Source organism: Pavona decussata, unplaced genomic scaffold (genome assembly GCF_977016875.1).
Source record: "Pavona decussata unplaced genomic scaffold, jaPavDecu1.1 SCAFFOLD_197, whole genome shotgun sequence".
In the NCBI taxonomy this organism is placed as follows: domain Eukaryota; kingdom Metazoa; phylum Cnidaria; class Anthozoa; order Scleractinia; family Agariciidae; genus Pavona; species Pavona decussata.
Genome location: NW_028145605.1, coordinates 1 through 25,000, shown reverse-complemented (window position 1 = coordinate 25,000; position 25,000 = coordinate 1). Strand labels below are relative to the sequence as shown.

At 40.1% G+C, this 25,000-nt stretch overlaps 2 protein-coding genes across 2 annotated transcripts in view; both read right to left on the bottom strand.

Moving 5' to 3' along the window:
• LOC146461520 (uncharacterized) overlaps window positions 1-24,586 on the bottom strand; it is a gene marked incomplete at its 5' end in the record, with an annotated part of 141,367 nt that extends 116,781 nt beyond the window's left edge. Inside the window, 8 exons of the mRNA XM_085086768.1 lie at window positions 1,976-2,284; window positions 2,945-3,253; window positions 4,166-4,474; window positions 5,936-6,253; window positions 7,648-7,956; window positions 8,791-9,099; window positions 22,976-23,284; window positions 24,269-24,586. Of these exons, the coding sequence (XP_084942894.1) occupies window positions 1,976-2,284; window positions 2,945-3,253; window positions 4,166-4,474; window positions 5,936-6,253; window positions 7,648-7,956; window positions 8,791-9,099; window positions 22,976-23,284; window positions 24,269-24,586 (2,490 nt within the window). The remainder of the gene's footprint in view (window positions 1-1,975; window positions 2,285-2,944; window positions 3,254-4,165; window positions 4,475-5,935; window positions 6,254-7,647; window positions 7,957-8,790; window positions 9,100-22,975; window positions 23,285-24,268) is intronic.
• On the bottom strand, window positions 9,656-22,794 carry LOC146461521 (uncharacterized). Its single transcript, XM_085086779.1, has 5 exons — window positions 22,728-22,794; window positions 16,104-16,166; window positions 15,028-15,090; window positions 14,270-14,331; window positions 9,656-13,847 (listed from the first exon to the last, which is right to left on the bottom strand). The coding sequence occupies exons 1-5, from the start codon at window positions 22,792-22,794 to the stop codon at window positions 11,163-11,165; spliced, it is 2,940 nt and encodes a 979-aa protein (XP_084942905.1). The 3' UTR covers window positions 9,656-11,162.
• Window positions 24,587-25,000: the final 414 nt, after the last annotated feature.

The window sequence follows — 25,000 nt, the reverse complement described above, 5'->3', positions numbered from 1 at the left end:
TTCCTTTCAGTTTGGGATCTTACCAAGTGTGTGACTTCATATTGGCACAAATTAACTGTCCTCTGTTCTTACGCTGACCATATTCTTATTCTAGACAAACAAACGTGACGGACTATAATCTGTTACTAATATGTAGTACACAATTTTTTTTCTGTTTGCTTACTTAGCCAGTCCATACCATGTCATATCATGTGTACTTCCGCTTATTATTTTACAACAAATATATTCTCTGAATTGGTGAGTTGTCCTAATAAACCTTATGAAGACTGGTATTGGAATTTCACGAATTTTGCAGTGTTATTTAAACTTTAATTTACATTGCATGTACTTATTATTAAGTGTGAAATGATATTTCCCTTGAATAAAACAAAGATGGATAACGAAATGGCACAAAATTTCATTAAGAGAAAAACGTACTAACATCTCATTTGACTTTTTTTTTTTTTTTTTTACCCAAGAAGAAAGAAAGCATCTCATTTGTTGTTCATTATTTTCCTTGACTACACTGGCCGTACAGTTAACATATACGTCTGATGGCTGTGGGAAAAATCGTTTTCCTAACTATCTTAACTTCTTCACATCAAAGATTTTAGACTCAGACAAGTACTTTAAGGCTTGGTTATTTGTCCTTCAAAGACCCCCAGCAAAGATTTTAAGGAACCTCTATTCTCTGTCGAGAAAAGAATTTACACTATAGAGGAAGTTCATTCCATAAACTGCCTGACTTTCTTCACCAAACGGAAGTCTTCCTAAGTGTCACGTGATATTCCTTGGTTGATGACGTCACATAACTTGTTTTTGAAAATGGGGAACATTTATACACCAAAATTTTGAAAACGTTTGCCATTAAAATGTTTAGTATAACTGTGCCAACCTAATTCCGCCTTTTAAGGTGGTACTCGTTATTTATCTTTTAAGATATTTGGACATTTATCATGTCACGTGACCCATTTTCCTTAATTGACCGTTACTCTTAAGATGTGGACATCATTAAAAGGCGGGATGAAAAAGCCCTTAGAAGGGCTCATCGAGTAAGCAACAAACAAGATTGATATAATGTAGCTTTTTGTTCCCCATTTTTTAGTAAAGATTTTAACCGTTATAAGTCGTTTTCAGGTCACGTGACTAAAATCTGATACAGCAAATTTTGGAAAATTAATAAAGGCTGGTTTTCACTAGCGACTGAGTCGGAGTCGGAGTCGTAAGCGGAGTCGTAAGAGCGCTTATGACCTAGTGAAAATCAAAAATCGGAGTCGTAAGCGGAGTCATAAGCGCGACGGAATCGGAGTCAGAAGAATCAGAACGTTTCCATTTTCTTCCGACTCCGCTTACGACTCCGTCGCTTACGTAAGTGGAATCGGAACGCTGTTTTCACTAGATCATAAGCTCTACGCTTCTGATTACGACTCCGATTCCGACTCCGTCGCTAGTGAAAACCAGCCTTAAGAACACCGATAATAAACTGTTTGCCAAGTTTCACAGAGAACGGACAAATGCTTTCCCTCCAAATAAAAATGTGCATAATAATTAGGCTGGTCAAGCCTTAATACACTTGAGGAGAACATTTTATACAGAATCCCGTTTCTCCCTACAAACATTTCATTTTCTGTGTTGCTTACACCATTCTCACAATGGCGGATTTTACCGTCAGAAAAGCCTGTGGCAGTGGTCCACTGCTATAAGTGTCTCCTACTCTCAAGACCTTTTATAGCAAAGTTACTTTTAGCAACGTTCATGAATTTTACAACGAACAACGTGAATCCTTCGTTTCTCGCGCTGTGTAATGAAGTCCTACTAGCTATGTAAATAACATCTAAACATCATCTCATTTAGGGCTGTTAATACAACCAGTACAGTCATGTGTTAGTGGTTGAGTTATTTGAATTCTATAAAATGAACTTAAGTCATCATATATCACTATTTACCTTCCAAACGCTTCTGATTTCATTGATTAATGTTTGGTTTTTATAATTACCTTGAGAGCAGACTGCACCGGCATCTTTGCTATGTGAACAGTTCCCTTTTTCCAATCCATTATGGGGGCACTGTGTTAATGAACTTTCATTTCCTGTACATCGTACGTTATTCATCCATATCTTTCCTTGTCCTCTGCCGAAAGTTGCAGACTTGACTGCAGTCAGAGCTCTTCCATATCCAAGCTGACGGCAAACTACGCTTGCGTCCCATAAATCCCATTCGTCATCACACACTGTTCCCCAAGTTTTGTTGATGAGCACTTCGACTCGGCCCTGGTATAAATTATCTCCGACATCAACCAACCGAACTGCGAAATAACACATGATTAGAGTTTGTCAAAACCCCGTCATTTTGCTGGTGTGTATACCTTTCTCATGTAGCTTCTAAAGTACTAAACTTTGATGGATAAATACGTTCTTGGAAGAGAGGTCTTTCAACAACAGTACCTTTGAACGTATAAAGGCTAATATACGCCTATCGATTAATCGAGCTGATTTGGCCCAATTTAAGAAAGAAATAAGGGGGCGAACAAAAGTCGGTCCAATTTATAAAGAGTCAGACTTTTTAAATCGGTCCAATTTTAACTCCACACTACACCAACAGAAAAACAAATGGTCCGTTAAATTGTAGCGTGTAAATTGGCCCTACAGAATAGAAAATTTCCCGTGGCTTGTTGAGTATAAATATTTTATCAACCGAGCATTTTGAAGGAACACTAAAACATTTCTTTTCGACTGAGACAGTGCTCCACAACCATTATAATTACTTTAAGATAGTTATTGGATAGTTTCGATTATCCCATTGATCGGAATAATGTAGACAAGGTTCCCCTTTTTTATTATACTTAATTGGTAATAAACAAAGATTAAACGTTTCTTAAAGATAACATATCGTCTGCATTTCTATTATTAGGTTCAAAATTAACAACAAACTTCAAACTGCCATTATAACTAAAGATGTTCCTTACCACCAGTACTACATATTACACCTGCATCTTCATCGTGACTACATTTGTTTATTCCCCATCCGCTGTGGTCACAGTCTAATAAGGAACTTTCATTTCCTGTACACATTACTCTATCCATCCATATTTTTCCTCCTCCTCTCCCGAAAGTCGCAGACGTTTTTGCTGCTATTGCTGCTGGAAACCCAAGCTGATGGCAAACAACCGTGGCGTCATGTACATCCCAGTGGGTATCACATACTGTTCCCCAGACTCCCTTGTAGAGCACTTCCACTCGGCCTTCATATGCCAACTGTCCACCTGCCAAGCGAACTGTCAAAGAAAAGTAGGTTATTATTAGCGTCTTGCTTCAATTAAAATAGGTGCGCGCTGCGTCGGTGGGGAGTAGAAACGAATGTTTGGTTTATCAACAGAGTTAATAACTAAAGTTAATTTGGCCATTAGTCGGTTTGTCTATTGTTCGTCTCTTTTGCTAACGTTGTCATTTTAGTCTTTTGTGAGGTGGAGGTAGTTGTTGGCAGCTAGCTTTCCAGAGTGGTTCGTTGATAGTAATCCTTGGCACTGTGCGTAACGTACTCTGCAGAGTCCTAGTCGATTCTGTGGTTCTTTTGTAAATAGTGTTCAGCAACGTGATTGTCGCTTATCAGTTGTGTTCAGTCACTGGTCTGTTCAAATTACTACCATTCTCAACAATGCAAGTGGCCTGACAGTCACATCATTGTAAACTGCCCCAGTCATTCGCTTGGTTTTTTTTCTGTCCTTTAGGTTCATCAATGATTGTCGCAAAATATTGATAGGATTGTGAGCTACACGGATCATGTAGGGTTGTAAGATCCGTTCGATATTTTCAGCAGTGCCTTTGATGTAAGGTACGCGGCAGTAACAGGAGTCACGTCGTTGTTTGTAACGCTAGGTTCCTTGTTCTTGTAATCACTTTTTACAGTCTTCACAGCCAATAACATCACGGCTTCACTGACAATAGGCCAATAACACGGCTCAATTTTGTTGACCAATGAGGTCAATAACCAGAGACATTTATACCATCTACTGACGATCCACAATTTGCTTGACACTAATGATGACTTCGTTCCAGTTTGTCAAAACGTCAGTCAATGTCGCCTCAAATAGTCCTTCTCAGGACTACACTCCTGTGGATGATCATAATGATTATAAATTTACCTGGGTTCACCCTACGACAGTTTTAAGTAAAAATGTTTGTTTTACCTGAACTGCACGCTGCTTCGGCATATTTACTGTGACAGGTCCCCTTTTCCCATCCATTATGGGCACACTGTGTTAAAGAACTTTCATTTCCTGCACATCGTACGTTATTCGTCCATATATTTCCATTTTCTCCAGTCCCCAAAACAGCGGACTTGGTTGCAGTTAGAGCTTTTGGAAATCCAAGCTCACGGCAAACTACGCTTGCGTCGTTCATATCCCATTCGTCATCACACACTGTTCCCCAAGTTCCATTTAAAAACAGTTCGACTCGACCGTGGTATGTTTTGTTGCCACCACCAGTCAAACGAACTACGAAATAAAGAACGATTAAACCATTAAACACCCGTCATTTCAGTTCCTAGAGGATATAGGCTCCAGAATTCTTCTTCTAAATTCTTCTTCTCACTAAGTGTTTTCTTATCGCCCGGCACAGCACACTGCATTTCTTGTAGTTTTTATTTCAAATTTGAATCTGCATTTCGTACATTACTTTGTAGCAACGTTCTCATTTTGTGTTATTTTTATTAGGTTATACAGAGTACATGAAATATTTGTTAAAGGTGAAAGTTATACTCCGGAAATGATGCATCTTTTTTCCATTAACAAAGTCAAAAAGTGAGTTAAGTATCTCACTGTTGTTTAAGCTTCTGAAGGGCATTCTATACAAAATCCAAATTGAGCGCCGTCATTTTGAAGGGCACTAAGTAGTCTGGATGCTTTTGCATTTCTTTTACCATGCGTGGTAAATTTTCTTTTAGTTATGTACTTAAAATCCCGTCGTGTTCATTCCAGACTGGAAAAAAAGTTCCGAAAGAGATAAAAAAAAAAAGAGGAGGGTTTAATAATTCACAATGTGCCTCTGAAACACGAGTTTAGCAGAGAATTAGCTCAACCATGTAAGCCACTTCGAGAGAAATGTGTTTGTGTGCAGCGAACATTTTACCGATGACTCCTTGCTTTGAAATATCAATTTTCAAAAGTAAGCGTTATTGCTCTTGTTGATTCTGCATTGAAGAGGGTACAAGAGGCCTAATTTAGCACTGAAATCCCACTACTTCAGTTAAGACAAACCATTGAAAATTCTTTATTTGGAGTGAAAACCCTGCGTAGTACACCGCCAGGAAGTAAAAAAGATCAGAGACAGATCAAAAACAAATATAAGGCATAAATTAAAAGTATGTTTAACTTTTGAACCGACATAAAATGAATAAACTCAGTACAAAATAGGAAGTTTAAATCGCACCCTCTATCTTGTTTTCCGACTTTGGCTTTCCGCCACGTCAAAGGTGTTCTCTTGGGGTTGGTGTCACTTTACAAAATTTGACCGGAACACCAGGATTTACCTTGGGGTCGCTCGTTATTTAAATTATCCTCGGAATGACGGATGCGTTTCCACTCTAAATAATAAAAGTCAAGAAAAGTCATGTGTTTACATTTGTTGGTCTTGGACGGAACAACGCCATAAAAAGGTGGCCAGACTACTCAGTGATAATCAAACTGCCGGCGCTCAATTTGAATTTTGGGATACTTCGGATACGAATTTTGTATGGATCGGATGCACTTCAAGAGCTCAAAAGACGGTAAGTAACTCAACTCAGCATTTACTGTTGATTGGTGGGTTAGACAAATACATTATTTATGAAGTCACTTTCACCTTAAATGTTCAAATGCGATGTATATTGTATAATTCATTTCAATTCAAATCTGCGTTTGCTATGAATAGATACAAATAACATGTATGAAAAGTCCACTTCAATATATTTTGGTTACCTGTTTTACATATTACACCGGCGTCTTCACCATGACCACAGTCGTTTATTCCCCAATTGCTGCGGTCACATTCTGTTAATGAACCCTCATTTCCTGTACACCGTACGTCATCCATCCATATTTTTCCCTTTCCCATCCCGTAATACGCATTCGTTTTTGCTGCCACAGCTCCTTGAAACCCCAGCTGACGACAAACTATGTTAGCGTCGGTTAAGTCCCAGTCGTCGTCACATACAGTCCCCCATACTCCATCGTGGAACACTTCTACTCTGCCTCTATGTGCCAAAATACCACGATCACCACCATTCACCAATCGAACTGTCGCATAAAAAAAACGTTTTAACTTCCTTTACCTGAAACACGCCTGTATCAGGGGGAGGGGCATGGGGGGGGGGGGGGGTTGAGCCCCCTCACCCCCAGAATTTTTGGAAGTTAAGAAACAATGTGCCAAAAAAATATATAATTAAAACAAATTAATGTGCATTAATCAGTCTTGAATTCTTACGCTGCGAGTGCCTTTTCACAACCTTTAATAATCTGTTTACAACCTGTTAGTTTCCTTCGCTAACAGTAGTTAGTTTTTAACAGCAACCTTGTGAATCGGAAATAAGAACCAAAATGGATTGAAGTAAACCAATCTCAAGCCATAAAAGCTGTTGAAATAAGTTACTTGTCTTCTAAGACGTCCGTTCATTGGTAGCATTATAGATGGCCTTAGTTTACAACAATTTAGTGGCAGTCGCGCGTTTTCGAAAGCCGTACAATTATTTCCTTTCAAGAAACACACACACACACACACACACAAAAGAAATTCTCCTGCAGTCGGATTCTAACTGCCCAATTCCAAATTTAAAAAGAGAAAGAAAAATTTGTCGTCGTTTGTTTACGTCCTCCTTCAAACGTGAAATTAGGAAATTTCACGTACGTGGTAGGTCGCGTAAAAGAATCAAACGAAACAGCAAAAAAATTACCAAAATGTGTAATGCAGGTGCAAAGTTATTGTTTTGCTTACTAAATCTACTGCTTTCTTGACTTTCTCGTTGCATCTTAAACTCCCTAATCGGTCTGTGTTTTGAGTGAGGGGGGCGGGGGGGGGGGGGGGGTTAGTTTTGTTTAACCAATTTGCTCGGCCCCCTCAGTTGTTTTAGCCTTGCTACGGGCCTGTAAAATGAAGTTTTTTTTCTTGTTTTTCAAGCAATGTGTTTTCTTTCTTCATATCCCAAATTTGTGAGTTAGATCATTGTTTCCTTTCAGTTTGGGATCTTACCAAGTGTGTGACTTCATATTGGCACAAATTAACTGTCCTCTGTTCTTGGGCTGATCAAACATTTCATTTTCTGTGTTCCTTACACCATTCTCACAATGGCGGATTTTACCGTCAGAAAGGCCTGTAGCAGTGGTCCACTGCTTCAGTGTCTCCTGCTATCAAGACCTTCTATAGCAAAGTTACTTTTAGCAACGTTCAAGAATTTTACAACGAACAGCGTGAATCCTTCGTTTCTCTCGCTGTGTAATGAAGTCCTACTACCTATGTAAATAACGTCTAAACATCATCTCATTTAGGGCTGTTAATACAACCAGTACAGTCATTCGTTAGTGGTTGAGTTATTTGAATTCTATGAAATTAACTTAAGTCATCATATATTACTATTTACCTTCCAAACGCTTCTGATTTCATTGATTAAAAATCAGTGTTTGGTTTTTATAATTACCTTGAGAGCAGACTGCACCGGCATCTTTGCTATGTGAACAGTTCCCTTTTTCCAATCCATTATGGGGGCACTGTGTTAATGCACTTTCATTTCCTGTACATCGTACGTTATTCATCCATATCTTTCCTTGTCCTCTCCCGAAAGCTGCAGACTTGACTGCAGTCAGAGCTCTTCCATATCCAAGCTGACGGCAAACTACGTTTGCGTCCCATAAATCCCATTCGTCATCACACACTGTTCCCCAAGTTTTGTTGATGAGCACTTCGACTCGGCCCTTGTATAAATTATCTCCGACATCAACCAATCGAACTGCGAAATAACACATGATTAAAGTTTGTCAAAACCCCGTCATTTTGCTAGTGTGTATACCTTTCTCATAGCTTCTAAACTACTAAACTTTGATGGATAAATACGTTGTTCATCATTTATTTATTTGCCTTAATAAAAATAGAAGAAATGATCGAATTTACAATAGTGGCGAGGAGACCCCAAGAAACCACCAGGCTTACAAAAGGGGCCATCTCGGCTGTCATTGATAAGTAGAAAATATGGTGCTGCGTAATTGCGGCTTCGTCAATTCATGATTTGGAAGACATCTCTTTCAGCAACAGTAACTTGGAACGTATAAAAGCTAATATACACCTATCAATTAATCGAGCTGATTTGCCCAATTTATGTAAGAGATGAGTGAGCGGACAAAAGTCGGTCCAATTTATAACAAGTCAGACTTTTTAAATCGGTCCAATTTTCACTCCACACTACACCAACAGAAAAACAAATCGTCCGTTAAATTGCAGCTTATCAATTGGCCCTACAAAATAGAAAATATCCCGTGGATTGTTGAGTATAAATATTTTATCAACCTGGCATTTTGCAGGAACACTAAAACATTTCTTTTCGACTGAGCTGAGTCAGTGCTCCACAATCATTATAATTACTTTAAGAAAGTTATTGCATGGATAGTTTCGATTATCCCATTGATCAGCACCATGTAGACCAGTTTCCTCGTTTTTATTATAATTAATTGGTAATAAACAAAGATTAAACGTTTCTTAATAATAACATATCGTCTGCATTCCTATTATTAGGTTCAAAATTAACAACAAACTTCAACCTGCTATTATAACTAAAGATGTTCCTTACCACCGTTACTACATATTACACCTGCATCGTCATCGTGACTACATTTGTTTATTCCCCATCCGCTGTGGTCACAGTCTAATAAGGAACTTTCATTTCCTGTACACGTTACTCTATCCATCCATATTTTTCCTCCTCCTTTCCTGAAAGTCGCAGACGTTTTTGCTGCTATTGCTGCTGGAAACCCAAGCTGATGGCAAACAACCGTGGCGTCATGTACATCCCAGTAGTTATCACATACTGTTCCCCAGACTCCCTTGTAGAACACTTCCACTAGGCCTTCATATGACAACTGTCCACCTGCCAAGCGAACTGTCAAAGAAAAGTAGGTTATTATTAGCGTCTTGCTTCAAGTAAATTCAATTAAAATAGGTGCGCGCTGCGTCGGTGGGGAGTAGAAACGAATGTTTGGTTTATCAACAGAGTTAATAACTAAAGTTAAATTGGCCATTAGTCGTTTTGTCTATTGTTCGTCTCTTTTGTTAACGTTGTCATTTTAGTCTTTTGTGAGGTGGAGGTAGTTGTCGGCAACTAGCTTTTCAGAGTAAGGCGTTGATAGTAATTCTCCGCACTGTGCGTAACGTACTCGGTAGTTCTGTGGTTCGTTTGTAGATGGTCTTCAGCAGTGTGATTGTCGCTTATCAGTTGTGTTCAGTCACTGGTCTGTTCAAATTTCTACTAGTCTGAACAATGCAAGTGGCCTGACAGTCACATCATTGTAAACTGCCCCAGTCATTCGCTTGGTTTGTTTCTGTCCTTTACGTTCGTCAATGATTGTCGCAAAATATTGATAGGATTGTGAGCTACACGGATCATGTTGGGTTGTAAGATCCGTTCGATATTTTCAGCAGTGCCTTTGATGTAAGGTACGCGCACAGGGTGAAATAGGGAGTTTCCGTAATTCGGAAATGTGTCGGAAACCTAACGGTTTAAGTTTCCGTTACATTTCCGCAGGACGGATACGACGGGAAACTCGTTACGGGAAAATGGTTGTCATGTTTCGCGTTTCCGCAGCGTTTCCGTTGGCTGAAACGTGCAAGATTGTTTCCGTCGCGTTTCTGCAAAACGGATTCCAAACGGAAACTTAAAGTTATAATTTCACGGGGCTTTCCGTTTCTGGTATTCTGTGATTTCATCCATTTTATTGTTATACTCCCCATATTCCAATTTAGATTCAACGCAAAGAGCTGCTTTTGTCAAAAACACTCTTAATGGTGCTCGCAAGTTGTTTTGAAATGTGAGCATTTATAACAGGCATAAAAGAAGACAATGAAAAACGTGATGTACTGCAAAATAATGAAAATACGACACAGTTTCAGACGTCTCTCTCGTTTGTGTTACTTGCTTGTGTCCTGCCTTAGCCACTGATTACGTTTCCATCCTGCCTCCAATCAACTGTCTTAAAATCGCATGAGCAGAAATCTTGGGAAACGTTGTTCGGTTTTATCGTTTATTTTCACTTGCCTATGTATATTTAAACCTTTACTTATAAGGAAAATGCCGGTAATCATTTAAAACTCAACCGGGTCAAAACATACTTAACTTCGCCTTACGGGTTTTTCAATGAGTGCCAACGGTCTTTGAATAATATTTTTTAAGGCGCGTAAGAATCAATACAATACTTACGAAAAGCTATTTAAATTAAAGCTTAAACCGTAGTTGATCCCTCCGTTCCAAATAATTACACAGAACAAACTTCTGTTTTCAACAATGTACAAGTATGCCCATCAAATTGTCTCAAAGTGCCTCGATTGGGAGATATGGGCAATTTTCTCAAAATCTACATGTAGCTTTGTTTCGGAAACTGTTTTACATACATGTACTTATTTGTCTTAAGGTTTATTACCTCAGCATATTTGGAAACCTTCCAATATTCAACTGAAACCAATCGAACAGTGATACCACAGCGATGATGTGATAACTCCGATTTTGATAAACAAAATTTTTAGCTGTAACTTGGATACATTTCTAGAATCAAGCTGTTGTTGATCTCTTTCTTTTTGCAAACATTTGTCATACTCGTCCATCCTTGAAAGGTGTCACCTCGGAAAAACCCGAGCAAGCCACGTTAACCCTTTGAACCCTAATATCAAAGGACAAATTATCTTATTTCCTCCCATTAACATTCTTATAAAAGTATTAAGGAGAAGTTATTAAAATAGCAAGGAAATTAAATTTAGCGCGATCGTATCCTTAATTCTCATGACCTGAGGGGTTGAATAAGCATTTACATCACAAGGAGAAATTTGATGCTGGTCACTGTTTTGACTTAAAGGTTAAGCCTCGGAATATCACAAATGTTTCTGTCACGTTACAAGCACAAAATGTCCAGTTACAAAAGGTTTAGGCCTTTCCGACAAGCTGACATCTCAATTTCAAATAAAGGTCCTCTGGACGAGAGGGCACACAATTACAGTATCAACGTTCTGGTGCTTCTTATTTATAGCAATAAATCGCGACTGTATTCTCTGAACAGGAATAAATGTTGCAGCGCCGGGAAGTTTGAAGACCTTGGCGTAAAAAACAGAGAGTGGATTTCTATATGGCGTGTTATTGGGATACTCTTTAAACCACTGCACACAAGCAAAGCAATGTCGGTATTGCTTCTCATCAATGTCAAACGAATGTTCGAAATAAAATTTCACTTGTCCTGGTCTGCTAATTCCCAAGGTGATTTCGCCTTCATCGCCAACCCACGAGGCCATCACTCTTGCGTGCTTATAAAGACGACTTTCCATACCAGAGCTGAGGCGCTCCTCGCCTACACATAGGGATGAATATTTCTTGTATGTGGAGTTGAGATAGCCGGAACGGAGGTCCAAAGATGGATACAACTTAGAGTATGTACTCCGCAGCTGGTCTATTTCACCACTATCAAAGCAACACAGGCGATAACGACTAGGGAGTTTAATCATACTTAGATCCGTCCACACATTGCAATTTGACTCTAACGGTCCACTCATGGCTTTCGACCACGACAAAGACTTGCTTGTTTCTACCACACCCTCAGCTTGGTTTGTTTGGCGGACTTCGCTGCATAAGGGATGAAAGAAGTCTTGAAAATCCAAAGGCATTGAGAACTGTAGGTCATCAAGGGCACTCATTGTCAGGAATCTTCTCATGAGCTGGACTTCTACCTCTCGGTTGTTCGTGTGGAAGCTTCCCAACAGGCCATTGTACCTCTCAAAACCAAACAACCAAAAGCCATACACACTACCGTAGTTCTCCACGCACTCCCTGATATGAAGATGAAGGTGCATATTGGGCGTTACTACAGTCTTGCCATATAGAGATTCCACCTTCTTGCAGAAGTGAAGGAGCTTTTGGTCAGCAATTAGCAGATCTGTTTTCGTGATACATGGCTTGCAAAGGTGACGGCAAGCCAAGACGAAATTTTGCCAACAGTTAATATGCTCTTCATCCAAAACACCTTCAAGAGCATACAGCGAGTAATACAACACCCAGTTCTTCCACTGAGATGCAGTGAAGCCTCCATAGTTCGAGCTTATGTTGCCAGGAAGCCGTCCTAGGTCAGATGGGGCTTCGACTGTCTCAATGCGTTCCTGTAGTTTGCGAAGCTTTTCCTTTGTCAAAATGTCATTCTCGCACCAGATTTTAAACATTTTCTTGGCTGTTCCTAAAAACAGATTGTGCATTGGATCAATGACACACATGGTGATACTACCATAATACGGCAGCTCCAACAAACTTGTGTACCTTGTTCCAAGCATGGATTCCATCTTCTTTCTCTCTGTCTTCGTTCTGCATTTCTCTAACTTTCTAGCGTTTTGTCGGTGGGAATTGTCAGTTTTTTGAGGCCACGTGCTGCGATCAAACCCGCTGTAATCTTTCTTTTCACCAAAACCACCAGGGAAAAACTTGTTGCAGTGTGAACAACCACGATTCGCACTATGTCCAACAAATCCACACAGTTTCCTTGCAGCGGGTATGTCAGCTGCACAACAAATGAGCGCAGCACGTATCTCCGCGCCTTGAACAGGTGCCTTCCTAGTTTTGACTTTAATACCACGCCACAGCGCACTTAGTTCGTCCACCATTGGGTTCAGAAAGGAGTTAAGTGATGATGGCTCTTTAGATAGTGCAGGAATAATCCCAACGATGATCACATTTTCCCGCTTGAATCGTTCTGAGCGAGGAAGGTTCATGATGACCATGTACAGTACTCCAACAGATACGTCTTTGCGGTGTTTGAACGGTTGGAACCAGTCCACATTAAGCATCAAGCCAAAACTTCGAGGTAGCGAGAGAAAGTCCCTGTTATTCCAACGATAAAACGATTTCCAAACTTTACCATCGTAAACGTCGCCATATAATTGCTCATCAGTTTGACGATCGCGCCATTGTTCACATGCCTCCTCAAAGCCTGGACGTTTCAAAAATGTCTCTAGCACATCAATCACACTCTTGTAGCAGTACATTTTGAGAGGATAATACTTCGGCGTACCACTCTTCAAGATGACTTTTTTAACAAGCTTGCTACCGCATGCCATCCTTCTCCTAGACCTCGGAAATAAAATGTTATCGCAGAAAATTGGTTGAACTTGATTTCCGACTCTTAGTAGGCAATCTTCTGGTCTATACAATTTTGTACACTTGGGGCATACAACGTATCTCTCAAAGTTGTCCCTATCAACACCTAAAACCTTTCGTAAAGAGTACATTGTTGATGGTACAAGAGCGGCTAAGGACAGGACAAACTCTGCACCGATTCCATTTTGAAGTACACCTCCAATGCAGGTCAAGAAGGCTTTCAAAAATCTCAGCAGCATAAGTAGGGCATTGTCGCTTATCAGGTAGCAGTACTGCCAAACAACCAAAAAGTATAGCGCCCACATAAGAAAGGATTGCAGGCGACGAGAAGGACGTTCAGCAGGTTCAGGCAAAGGGTAGCTATCTCCATCTATGTCAATAGCACCAGCTATATCCTCGAGCAAATCGGACTCTTCCACTTCATCTGCACTTTCTTCTGAACGACCATCCGACTCTTCACTTGAGCTCTCCTGGGAGTCTGAAATTTCGTCCTCGTCTACACTGGTTTCCTGAGGCAAATTCAAAAATGATTGTATCCATTAGAGAATTTCGTCAGTTTCTTTTATGTACACCTGTTTTAAAGACTACCTATATAAGAATAACACTTTTTGCTACTCTGAAAGAAGTAATGTTAGTGTGCAGAAGTAACCTAGTTAATGACAGACATATGGCTCAATACAGGCATTGAAAATTTGTCAAATACACCACACCAAACAGGCAAATAGCTATATATTGTCAGTTTGGCGGATTTAACATCACTAATCATATTTAAGGCATAAGGGGTTTCTTCAGAGCACACAGTTCTACTATACAGTTACTGTACATTCCAATACAAATCAAAGGCCCCTCACCTACCCCACCCACCCCTCACCCCAATACAAAACAAAGACATGATCAATTTTAAACTAAGTGCGAATAAAACACAAGATACCTCTTCAGTTGAAAGTGTCGTTGATGGCAAATCAGAAACCTCACCACAGCATCGCTCTGATTCTAAAAAGATTAAAGAATTATTATATCATCTAGTAATTACAGTAGAAACGAATACGAGTGAACAGTTCTATACCTATGGTTTAAATATAAATTATGATTATTTCCTCAAACAATTGGGGTTTTTTTTGGCAAACAAAGAAATAAAGCAGAATCATTCAGGATGTTAAAGTAAACCTTTCTAAAAAGACTATAAGTACATGTATATCTGTCTGGATTTGCAGGAATCCCAGGAATCTCAGTTTTGAGTATACATGTATGGATTTCTTAGCATTTCCCATTGAATTTCAGGTTTAAGAGTGAATACAAGGGTCATTAGCAGACATTTCTAAAACAAAAATATTATTCTCCCCCCCCCCCCCCCTCCAGCTTCCAGCTACTACTTCCCTGGTCGATCGGTGATACGTGGCCAAAGCCCCAAAGGAAATTAACTTCTAGGCAGTAAGGGAGAGAGTTGCTACACAATCACCTCCCCTTCAAGGAAGGCATTATTTGGGAGTTGGAGAATAAGGTCAATTAACAGCCACATTGTCGAAATGTTTTTTTTTCAGGGAGGACATCATTAAGTCTTCAGTGACTGAGAAGTTAAGGCAATCAGTTACTAAATAATGACCCCCCCCCCCCCCTTACTTAACAGAAAAAGACTATTTTGCAATCATACAACTACATACAGCTGAAATTCACCAAAATTGATCTTACCAGGATCTCCATGACTAGATGGCAGCTCCTCGGTTTGAAGTTGAGAAGAAAAGGCAGATTCATCTAAATATATGGAACACAAAATTAAGAGAACACATTAGAGTACACTACACAGTCAAGTAAATGATTACATTTATTTGTAAACTCAATTATCACATCAGGCACCAGTTTTTCATTATTTTTTTGTATGCTAACTAAGGATTTGCCTCAGGTGGCAGTTAAAAATTCTTGCTTCATGCAATCACTTCATGAAGATTTCTTTAATCCCTGCTCACTTAAAAATTATTTTAATGATCACCCTAATCTTTGATGTTCCATTGACCCTTTCAGAAAAGAAGACTAATGATTGGTCTTTTCAAACAATATGTAACAACTTACATGTTGTAATATTGTAGACATGTATCACAATAGATAGATATTCATCACTAGAAGGGAAATCATCTTGTTTTATTTGCTAAGGATAAGTATATTCATTGGCAGAAAAAAAGTTACAATGGTTAAATTAAGCCCCCCCCCCCCCCCTCTCCCCATTTACTTTCACTAAGTTATCACATTGACACTCAACTTAAGAGGCTAAAACAATGATTGCAATCAACCACTTTTTTCCAAAAAAACAAAAAACAAAAACAAAGTCTTTCAACAGCAAAACAAAAGATCTAAGTGTATAAGAGGAAAATTGGATGGCCTTTGAGTCAACAAATCAACTGAAGTCCAAGAAATACAGGAATTCAATAGCCTAATTTTGATAACCTGAATTCCCCCTAATAGCGTCCATGCTCCAAAAGAGCCTTTAATGTTTCACGGTACAAGCTTCATTGCCTCCATTTGGTCACATAACAGCCATTGAAAAATCAATGGCATAAAAAAATTTCCTGGCTTCAATATAGATGGTTGAGAGAGAGTTTCCCCTCAATTCTTATCCATCCTTCCCTCCCCCCCCCCCCCCCCCCCCACTAAATTATAGCAAAATTTCTCATTGATCCAACTCTTACATGTATGTGAGATCTATTCAATCTGGGCCACTATTGTAAAAACAACCTGAGCACAGCGAAACTTATATTAAAGTTTACACACACCTTCACTAGAGCTTGATCCTTGAACATCAAGTTTGATAAAATCTTCCACAGCTTTCCACTTTCCTAGATGGCATTTAAAAAGAAAATCCAGCGCTAAAAGAAAATTTTACCGGGAGCACCGCTCTTTTCATAGAGAAAAGGGTGTTCTTTGGAAAACATAACCCGTGAGGGCAAAACTCTTATTTAGGCTAAACACGCACATGAGAGTCGCGTAGGCCTGTCAACCCCATTATGCCATGTTGATTCATTACAGACAGGCCCCGTCTCATGTCGTGAAAGACATACTGTACATGAACTCCGAAAAAACAAAGACGAAAATCGCACTCCTGGCGGTGTATACAGCTTTATACAGTCTCCATAGTGAGCTATATGCTGCAACACATATGCACAGTTCTACGGAAACACCTATCCGCGAACAAAATGACAGTTCATGTACAAAATTTAACGTTTTAGCCATCATAGAAAACACAGCGTCAAGCTTAGCCCCACCATGGATCGAACTCGCAGCCACCAGATTGGCTCAAACCAAGGAGCCAATTGAATTGCAGGGTTTTCGATCCGAACCATGGGTTTATAATTTGACAAGAGAGCGCGTTTGTTGAAATGATACCGAGAACTCATCTCTATCATTTCTGAAGAATCGGCAACTGATGAGATCCACAAGATTAGGATCGAAACCGCGGTCTTGCCTGACCATTGCCTTAAATGCTACAGAATTTACTTACGGCCGAAGGACTAGAAGCAGCCCCTGGCCAGAGCACGTAAACACAGGAGGAAAATACTAAGCTCCCGCAACACAAACCTCACAGTTACAGAGCTTAGCGGAGCGACAACAAAACACACAGCCGTAACTTAAGCGGCCTTTAGCCCTCAATTTAACGCATTGCATAGCTTTCAAAGAAGCTACAATGCTTAAGAACGGATCAAGGGACAAATAACCGTGATAAGAAGCACAGCATCTTGCACAAAAAGCAAATAGCCGGGCCCGGCAATCTGACCAAACCTGCAAGATAATGTATAGTTATTACACGGTTCAAATCCTATCCTTACAACGATAAAAAGAGAGGCTATACTGTCAGCGGACGCACTGAAATGAGCCATACCAAGCCTAAACTAAATGCCACAAACGGCGTAAGAACGACAGTCGCTAAACGGAAACGTAACAACAAGAGGTCAAAATGACCTTTGAGATCAATTACAACACATGCGACAGTTAAACACATGGCTTTGTTCAGTGTCTATCGCGTAAATCCTCCAAATCATAGATGGCATTTAAAAAGAAAATCCAGCGCTAAAAGAAAATTTTACCGGGAGCACCGCTCTTTTCATAGAGAAAAGGGTGTTCTTTGGAAAACATAACCCGTGAGGGCAAAACTCTTATTTAGGCTAAACACGCACATGAGAGTCGCGTAGGCCTGTCAACCCCATTATGCCATGTTGATTCATTACAGACAGGCCCCGTCTCATGTCGTGAAAGACATACTGTACATGAACTCCGAAAAAACAAAGACGAAAATCGCACTCCTGGCGGTGTATACAGCTTTATACAGTCTCCATAGTGAGCTATATGCTGCAACACATATGCACAGTTCTACGGAAACACCTATCCGCGAACAAAATGACAGTTCATGTACAAAATTTAACGTTTTAGCCATCATAGAAAACACAGCGTCAAGCTTAGCCCCACCATGGATCGAACTCGCAGCCACCAGATTGGCTCAAACCAAGGAGCCAATTGAATTGCAGGGTTTTCGATCCGAACCATGGGTTTATAATTTGACAAGAGAGCGCGTTTGTTGAAATGATACCGAGAACTCATCTCTATCATTTCTGAAGAATCGGCAACTGATGAGATCCACAAGATTAGGATCGAAACCGCGGTCTTGCCTGACCATTGCCTTAAATGCTACAGAATTTACTTACGGCCGAAGGACTAGAAGCAGCCCCTGGCCAGAGCACGTAAACACAGGAGGAAAATACTAAGCTCCCGCAACACAAACCTCACAGTTACAGAGCTTAGCGGAGCGACAACAAAACACACAGCCGTAACTTAAGCGGCCTTTAGCCCTCAATTTAACGCATTGCATAGCTTTCAAAGAAGCTACAATGCTTAAGAACGGATCAAGGGACAAATAACCGTGATAAGAAGCACAGCATCTTGCACAAAAAGCAAATAGCCGGGCCCGGCAATCTGACCAAACCTGCAAGATAATGTATAGTTATTACACGGTTCAAATCCTATCCTTACAACGATAAAAAGAGAGGCTATACTGTCAGCGGACGCACTGAAATGAGCCATACCAAGCCTAAACTAAATGCCACAAACGGCGTAAGAACGACAGTCGCTAAACGGAAACGTAACAACAAGAGGTCAAAATGACCTTTGAGATCAATTACAACACATGCGACAGTTAAACACATGGCTTTGTTCAGTGTCTATCGCGTAAATCCTCCAAATCATAGATGGCATTTAAAAAGAAAATCCAGCGCTAAAAGAAAATTTTACCGGGAGCACCGCTCTTTTCATAGAGAAAAGGGTGTTCTTTGGAAAACATAACCCGTGAGGGCAAAACTCTTATTTAGGCTAAACACGCACATGAGAGTCGCGTAGGCCTGTCAACCCCATTATGCCATGTTGATTCATTACAGACAGGCCCCGTCTCATGTCGTGAAAGACATACTGTACATGAACTCCGAAAAAACAAAGACGAAAATCGCACTCCTGGCGGTGTATACAGCTTTATACAGTCTCCATAGTGAGCTATATGCTGCAACACATATGCACAGTTCTACGGAAACACCTATCCGCGAACAAAATGACAGTTCATGTACAAAATTTAACGTTTTAGCCATCATAGAAAACACAGCGTCAAGCTTAGCCCCACCATGGATCGAACTCGCAGCCACCAGATTGGCTCAAACCAAGGAGCCAATTGAATTGCAGGGTTTTCGATCCGAACCATGGGTTTATAATTTGACAAGAGAGCGCGTTTGTTGAAATGATACCGAGAACTCATCTCTATCATTTCTGAAGAATCGGCAACTGATGAGATCCACAAGATTAGGATCGAAACCGCGGTCTTGCCTGACCATTGCCTTAAATGCTACAGAATTTACTTACGGCCGAAGGACTAGAAGCAGCCCCTGGCCAGAGCACGTAAACACAGGAGGAAAATACTAAGCTCCCGCAACACAAACCTCACAGTTACAGAGCTTAGCGGAGCGACAACAAAACACACAGCCGTAACTTAAGCGGCCTTTAGCCCTCAATTTAACGCATTGCATAGCTTTCAAAGAAGCTACAATGCTTAAGAACGGATCAAGGGACAAATAACCGTGATAAGAAGCACAGCATCTTGCACAAAAAGCAAATAGCCGGGCCCGGCAATCTGACCAAACCTGCAAGATAATGTATAGTTATTACACGGTTCAAATCCTATCCTTACAACGATAAAAAGAGAGGCTATACTGTCAGCGGACGCACTGAAATGAGCCATACCAAGCCTAAACTAAATGCCACAAACGGCGTAAGAACGACAGTCGCTAAACGGAAACGTAACAACAAGAGGTCAAAATGACCTTTGAGATCAATTACAACACATGCGACAGTTAAACACATGGCTTTGTTCAGTGTCTATCGCGTAAATCCTCCAAATCATAGATGGCATTTAAAAAGAAAATCCAGCGCTAAAAGAAAATTTTACCGGGAGCACCGCTCTTTTCATAGAGAAAAGGGTGTTCTTTGGAAAACATAACCCGTGAGGGCAAAACTCTTATTTAGGCTAAACACGCACATGAGAGTCGCGTAGGCCTGTCAACCCCATTATGCCATGTTGATTCATTACAGACAGGCCCCGTCTCATGTCGTGAAAGACATACTGTACATGAACTCCGAAAAAACAAAGACGAAAATCGCACTCCTGGCGGTGTATACAGCTTTATACAGTCTCCATAGTGAGCTATATGCTGCAACACATATGCACAGTTCTACGGAAACACCTATCCGCGAACAAAATGACAGTTCATGTACAAAATTTAACGTTTTAGCCATCATAGAAAACACAGCGTCAAGCTTAGCCCCACCATGGATCGAACTCGCAGCCACCAGATTGGCTCAAACCAAGGAGCCAATTGAATTGCAGGGTTTTCGATCCGAACCATGGGTTTATAATTTGACAAGAGAGCGCGTTTGTTGAAATGATACCGAGAACTCATCTCTATCATTTCTGAAGAATCGGCAACTGATGAGATCCACAAGATTAGGATCGAAACCGCGGTCTTGCCTGACCATTGCCTTAAATGCTACAGAATTTACTTACGGCCGAAGGACTAGAAGCAGCCCCTGGCCAGAGCACGTAAACACAGGAGGAAAATACTAAGCTCCCGCAACACAAACCTCACAGTTACAGAGCTTAGCGGAGCGACAACAAAACACACAGCCGTAACTTAAGCGGCCTTTAGCCCTCAATTTAACGCATTGCATAGCTTTCAAAGAAGCTACAATGCTTAAGAACGGATCAAGGGACAAATAACCGTGATAAGAAGCACAGCATCTTGCACAAAAAGCAAATAGCCGGGCCCGGCAATCTGACCAAACCTGCAAGATAATGTATAGTTATTACACGGTTCAAATCCTATCCTTACAACGATAAAAAGAGAGGCTATACTGTCAGCGGACGCACTGAAATGAGCCATACCAAGCCTAAACTAAATGCCACAAACGGCGTAAGAACGACAGTCGCTAAACGGAAACGTAACAACAAGAGGTCAAAATGACCTTTGAGATCAATTACAACACATGCGACAGTTAAACACATGGCTTTGTTCAGTGTCTATCGCGTAAATCCTCCAAATCATAGATGGCATTTAAAAAGAAAATCCAGCGCTAAAAGAAAATTTTACCGGGAGCACCGCTCTTTTCATAGAGAAAAGGGTGTTCTTTGGAAAACATAACCCGTGAGGGCAAAACTCTTATTTAGGCTAAACACGCACATGAGAGTCGCGTAGGCCTGTCAACCCCATTATGCCAGGTTTTAAACGAGTGATAAAATTTGTACTAAAACACTGATTAGATTGTATTTGCTTTCAATTTCTATCGATATTGTTTAATATTTCTATCTATATGATACATTATTTGTATATTGTTTTGAAGTCTAGAGGAGGTTGAAGCTTGAATCAACCATCATATGATAGAGATTTCGATCTCAAATTATGTCAACTCATATTTTAAGAAATTTGTATTTAAAAAGTTACATTTATTCACTTTTGATTTCTATTAGGTGTTAGTTGATTCGGGCTTCACCCTTGTCAACTATCAGGCGATAGAAATTTTGAGGTCAAATTATTTCAATTCATATTTTAAGAAAAATTGTGTCTAGTTTTTGTCATATTTATTTTTCCAAAAGAGTAGAAATTATATTTCAAATTAAAATAATTCGTATGTTGAGAAAGATAAATGTAAAAAAGAATTCTGCTTCGAAATGTTATAGTTAAAAAAAAAAAATAGGTTGCAGTCTAGTTTTATTAAGAAATTCAAAATTTGCAAAAATTATATTTCGATCGTATTTATTTATTCATTCACAGAATAATATAATATAGTAATTTTCGTAGTATATAATTAGAAAGAAGATTATTTGGATTTTTTTAATGCGGAAAATATTAAAATTGGGAAGTAAAGGAAACGATAACATCATTACATTGTATATTAAAAATAGCATAGTTTATGACATTGTATTCTTAAGACCACAACAGGACTTGCTCTTCAACAGCGAAAATAAAACGTAATCTCGTCAAATGATAGTGTTGTACATGTAGGTCTAAAGACGTTAGCCAAGTTGTCTCCTTTTAGAAGATCGTTTTTCTCTGAAACTTAAAGGGTTAAGTAATAATTATTTCAAAAAATGAGGGCTAGTATTTCAGTGGGGTTGCTCCTTGTAAGGTTGTCCATTTGTTGGCGTTATTACAGCTATCTGAGACTCACTTGTTTGGTTTTTTTTCGCAACTTTCTAACTCGTGTTTTATTGGGCTTCTGAATTTCATCCACCTGAGCAGAACAGGGTGATCTAGTTGGTAAATTAACGTCATGAATAATTAATGAGTTTGAGACTGATAATGCGAACACAAGAACCAACCACTTTAGCAGGAAATCGTTGACTGCATATGCGCTTGATTGGATGGGTTCACGATTTATAAGGGAAAATTTAACCCTTTCCAATCCCCACGTTCTCCTTGAATAATGTGCCCGCCCGTCAAACCCTACGCAAACCCTAATCGATCCAATCACGCGTCATCGTTAAGTTTACTCGCTGCGGAAACCCAGCGGATAATTGTGTTTCCTTTGAATTTACGAGTCGTGGAAACATGACGGATTTAAGAGATTCCGCAACCGCGGAAGCGTTGCGGATACACGAGTTTAAGTAATGCGTTTCCGCGAAGCCGCAGTTGCGGAAGCGTAACGTACACGCATGTTTCCCGCAACGGATACCTAAATTTCCGTTTGCGGAAATTCAAGTTTCCGTTATGAATCCGTCAAAAAAACGGAAACGGAAACGCTCTATTTCACCCTGTGGCGGCAGTAACAGGAGTCACGTCGTTGTTGCCTAGGTTCCTCGTTCTTGTAATTACTTTTTACAGTCTTCACAGCCAATAACATCATGGCTTCACTGACAATAGGCCAATAACACCGCTCCATCTACTGACGATCCATAATATGCTTGACACTAATGATGAGTTCCGCTCTAGTTTGTCAAAACGTCAGTCAATGTCGCCTCAAACAGTCCTTCTCAGGACTATACTCCTGTGGATGATCATAATGATTATAAATTTACCTGGGTTCACGCTACGACAGCTTTGAGTAAAAATGTTTGTTTTACCTGGACTGCACGCTGCTTTGGCATATTTACTGTGACAGGTCCCCTTTTCCCATCTATTATGGGCACACTGTGTTAAAGAAGTTTCATTTCCTGCACATCGTACGTTATTCGTCCATATAGTTCCATTTCCTCCAGTCCCGAAAACAGCGGGCTTGGTTGCAGTCAGAGCTTTTGGAAATCCAAGCTCACGGCAAACTACGCTTGCGTCGTTCATATCCCACTCGTCATCACACACTGTTCCCCAAGTTCCATTTAAAAACAGTTCCACTCGGCCCTGGTATGTTTTGTTGCCACCACCAGCCAAACGTACTACGAAATAAAGAACGATTAAACCATTAAATACCCGTCATTTCAGTTGCTAGAGGATATAGGCTCCAGACTTCTTCTTCTTACTCCTTCCAATCTTTCCCCGCGCGCATCTCCTTCGCGTTCTCCCGTTAAACAAGAAAGACGGCTGGGGAGGTGTCAGCTTCAAGCTTGTAACATACCCAATGAGAACGTAAAAGCAAATTACTTAATGCTATTCCCTGTATTCGCAAATCGTTAGTAGTCTTTGAAGATAAATTTGTGTGAGCTTCATGATACAGTTTGATTTGTTCGGATGTTTAACTGGAAATTTAAATTGTAGAAAGTTTTAAAGAATGAAATCTTGAATTATTCCCGGAATTTACTAGTTGGCTTTCAAAAATGCTTCCAGTTTAAACAACATTTTCCCCACGAACCAAATTTGTTTTTAAGTGATACAAAATTTTGAGCTGGCATTTTGCTTAAGAAAGCTTTAGATTTTCTTTAAAACTAAACCCAAATTTCTGAGGCTATTGATATGAAAAGGAAGGAATCCGTTATTGGAGGGTAATCGATCACAAATCACAGTGAAGCGACTGACGTGCTGTGATATTCTGCAGTCAGAAATCCCTTGTGGAATCAATGTTGGATTTTAAACTATCGTTTGTGACATTCTTTCGGCTTCACTACTCAAATTCAGAGGATCACAATATTGCATGTTTGCAGTAATCTAGAAATTTGCTTGACTCGGCTCAGTCAACGTGATGCTCGCTCACGAAATATGTTGGTTATTTTGTAAAACTAATACATAGCTTTTTTTCCCCGAGGTTCTGTACTGTGATAACGCACAGAGCGGGACGCCAAAACGTGGTAACAACATAGTCGCGCTACTCGCCCGCGGCTCGTAGCCGGTACCGGTCTTTGTTCTCACCACTTTTTTGACGTCATCTATCTGTCATCAGAGTACAGAAGCATGGCAAAATGAAATCTAGTTGCTAATTGTATCACCTGTGGTACATATCACACCGGCATCTTCACGGTGACCACAGTTGTGTGCTCCCCATCCGCTGCGGGCACATTCTGTTAATGAACTCTCATTTCCTATACACCGTACGTTATCCATCCATATTTTCCCTTTTCCTTGCCCAAACGCCGCGGAAGTGTTTGCTGCTACAGCTCCTGGAAACCCCAGCTGACGGCAAACAACGTTGGCGTCGTTTATATCCCAGAGGTCATCACATACTGTTCCCCATTCCCCATTGTAGAGCACTTCCACTCGGCCTCTAGCTGCCAAACCACCATGACCAGCCTCATTCACCAATCGAACTGTCACATAAAAGAGCTTTATTATCCTTTAGGTTGCTAAACGTCGGTTTTTCTCCTGCTTCATATCCTAAATTGATCAATTAGGTCATTGTTTTCTTTGTCTTCATATTGACGCCAAATTGGCGTGTGAATTTGTGTGAATTCGCCGATAGTTCAGTGTACTCGTTAGCGTCTTGTGTGTATATCGCTTCTCGGCAATTTACAACTGAACAGCAACAAACAACTAACAAAATATATTTAAAGAACTAAGAAAAGTGCCGGTCCTGGGGCCAGAGCTTTTCATCATTATGGTTAATGTTACAAGTCCCGCCTCCGAAGGGTGCTTCAATTATTAAATGTATTGATCGATGACATTACTTCTGGTACCTAATGTCACATGTTATGCTTCCGGTGGAAGTTGAAAATATCAAGACG

What these genes read in the sequence shown, in the direction of transcription:
- LOC146461521 (XM_085086779.1), bottom strand. Translation starts at nt 22,794, where the DNA reads ATGGAGCGGTGTTATTGGCCTATTGTCAGTGAAGCCATGATGTTATTG. An exon ending in GGCTGTGAAGACTGTAAAAA is followed by an intron (nt 16,167 to 22,727) that starts GTAATTACAAGA and finishes AATGCCATCTAG; the next exon opens with GAAAGTGGAAAGCTGTGGAA. An exon ending in ATCTAGTCATGGAGATCCTG is followed by an intron (nt 14,332 to 15,027) that starts GTAAGATCAATT and finishes TAATCTTTTTAG; the next exon opens with AATCAGAGCGATGCTGTGGT.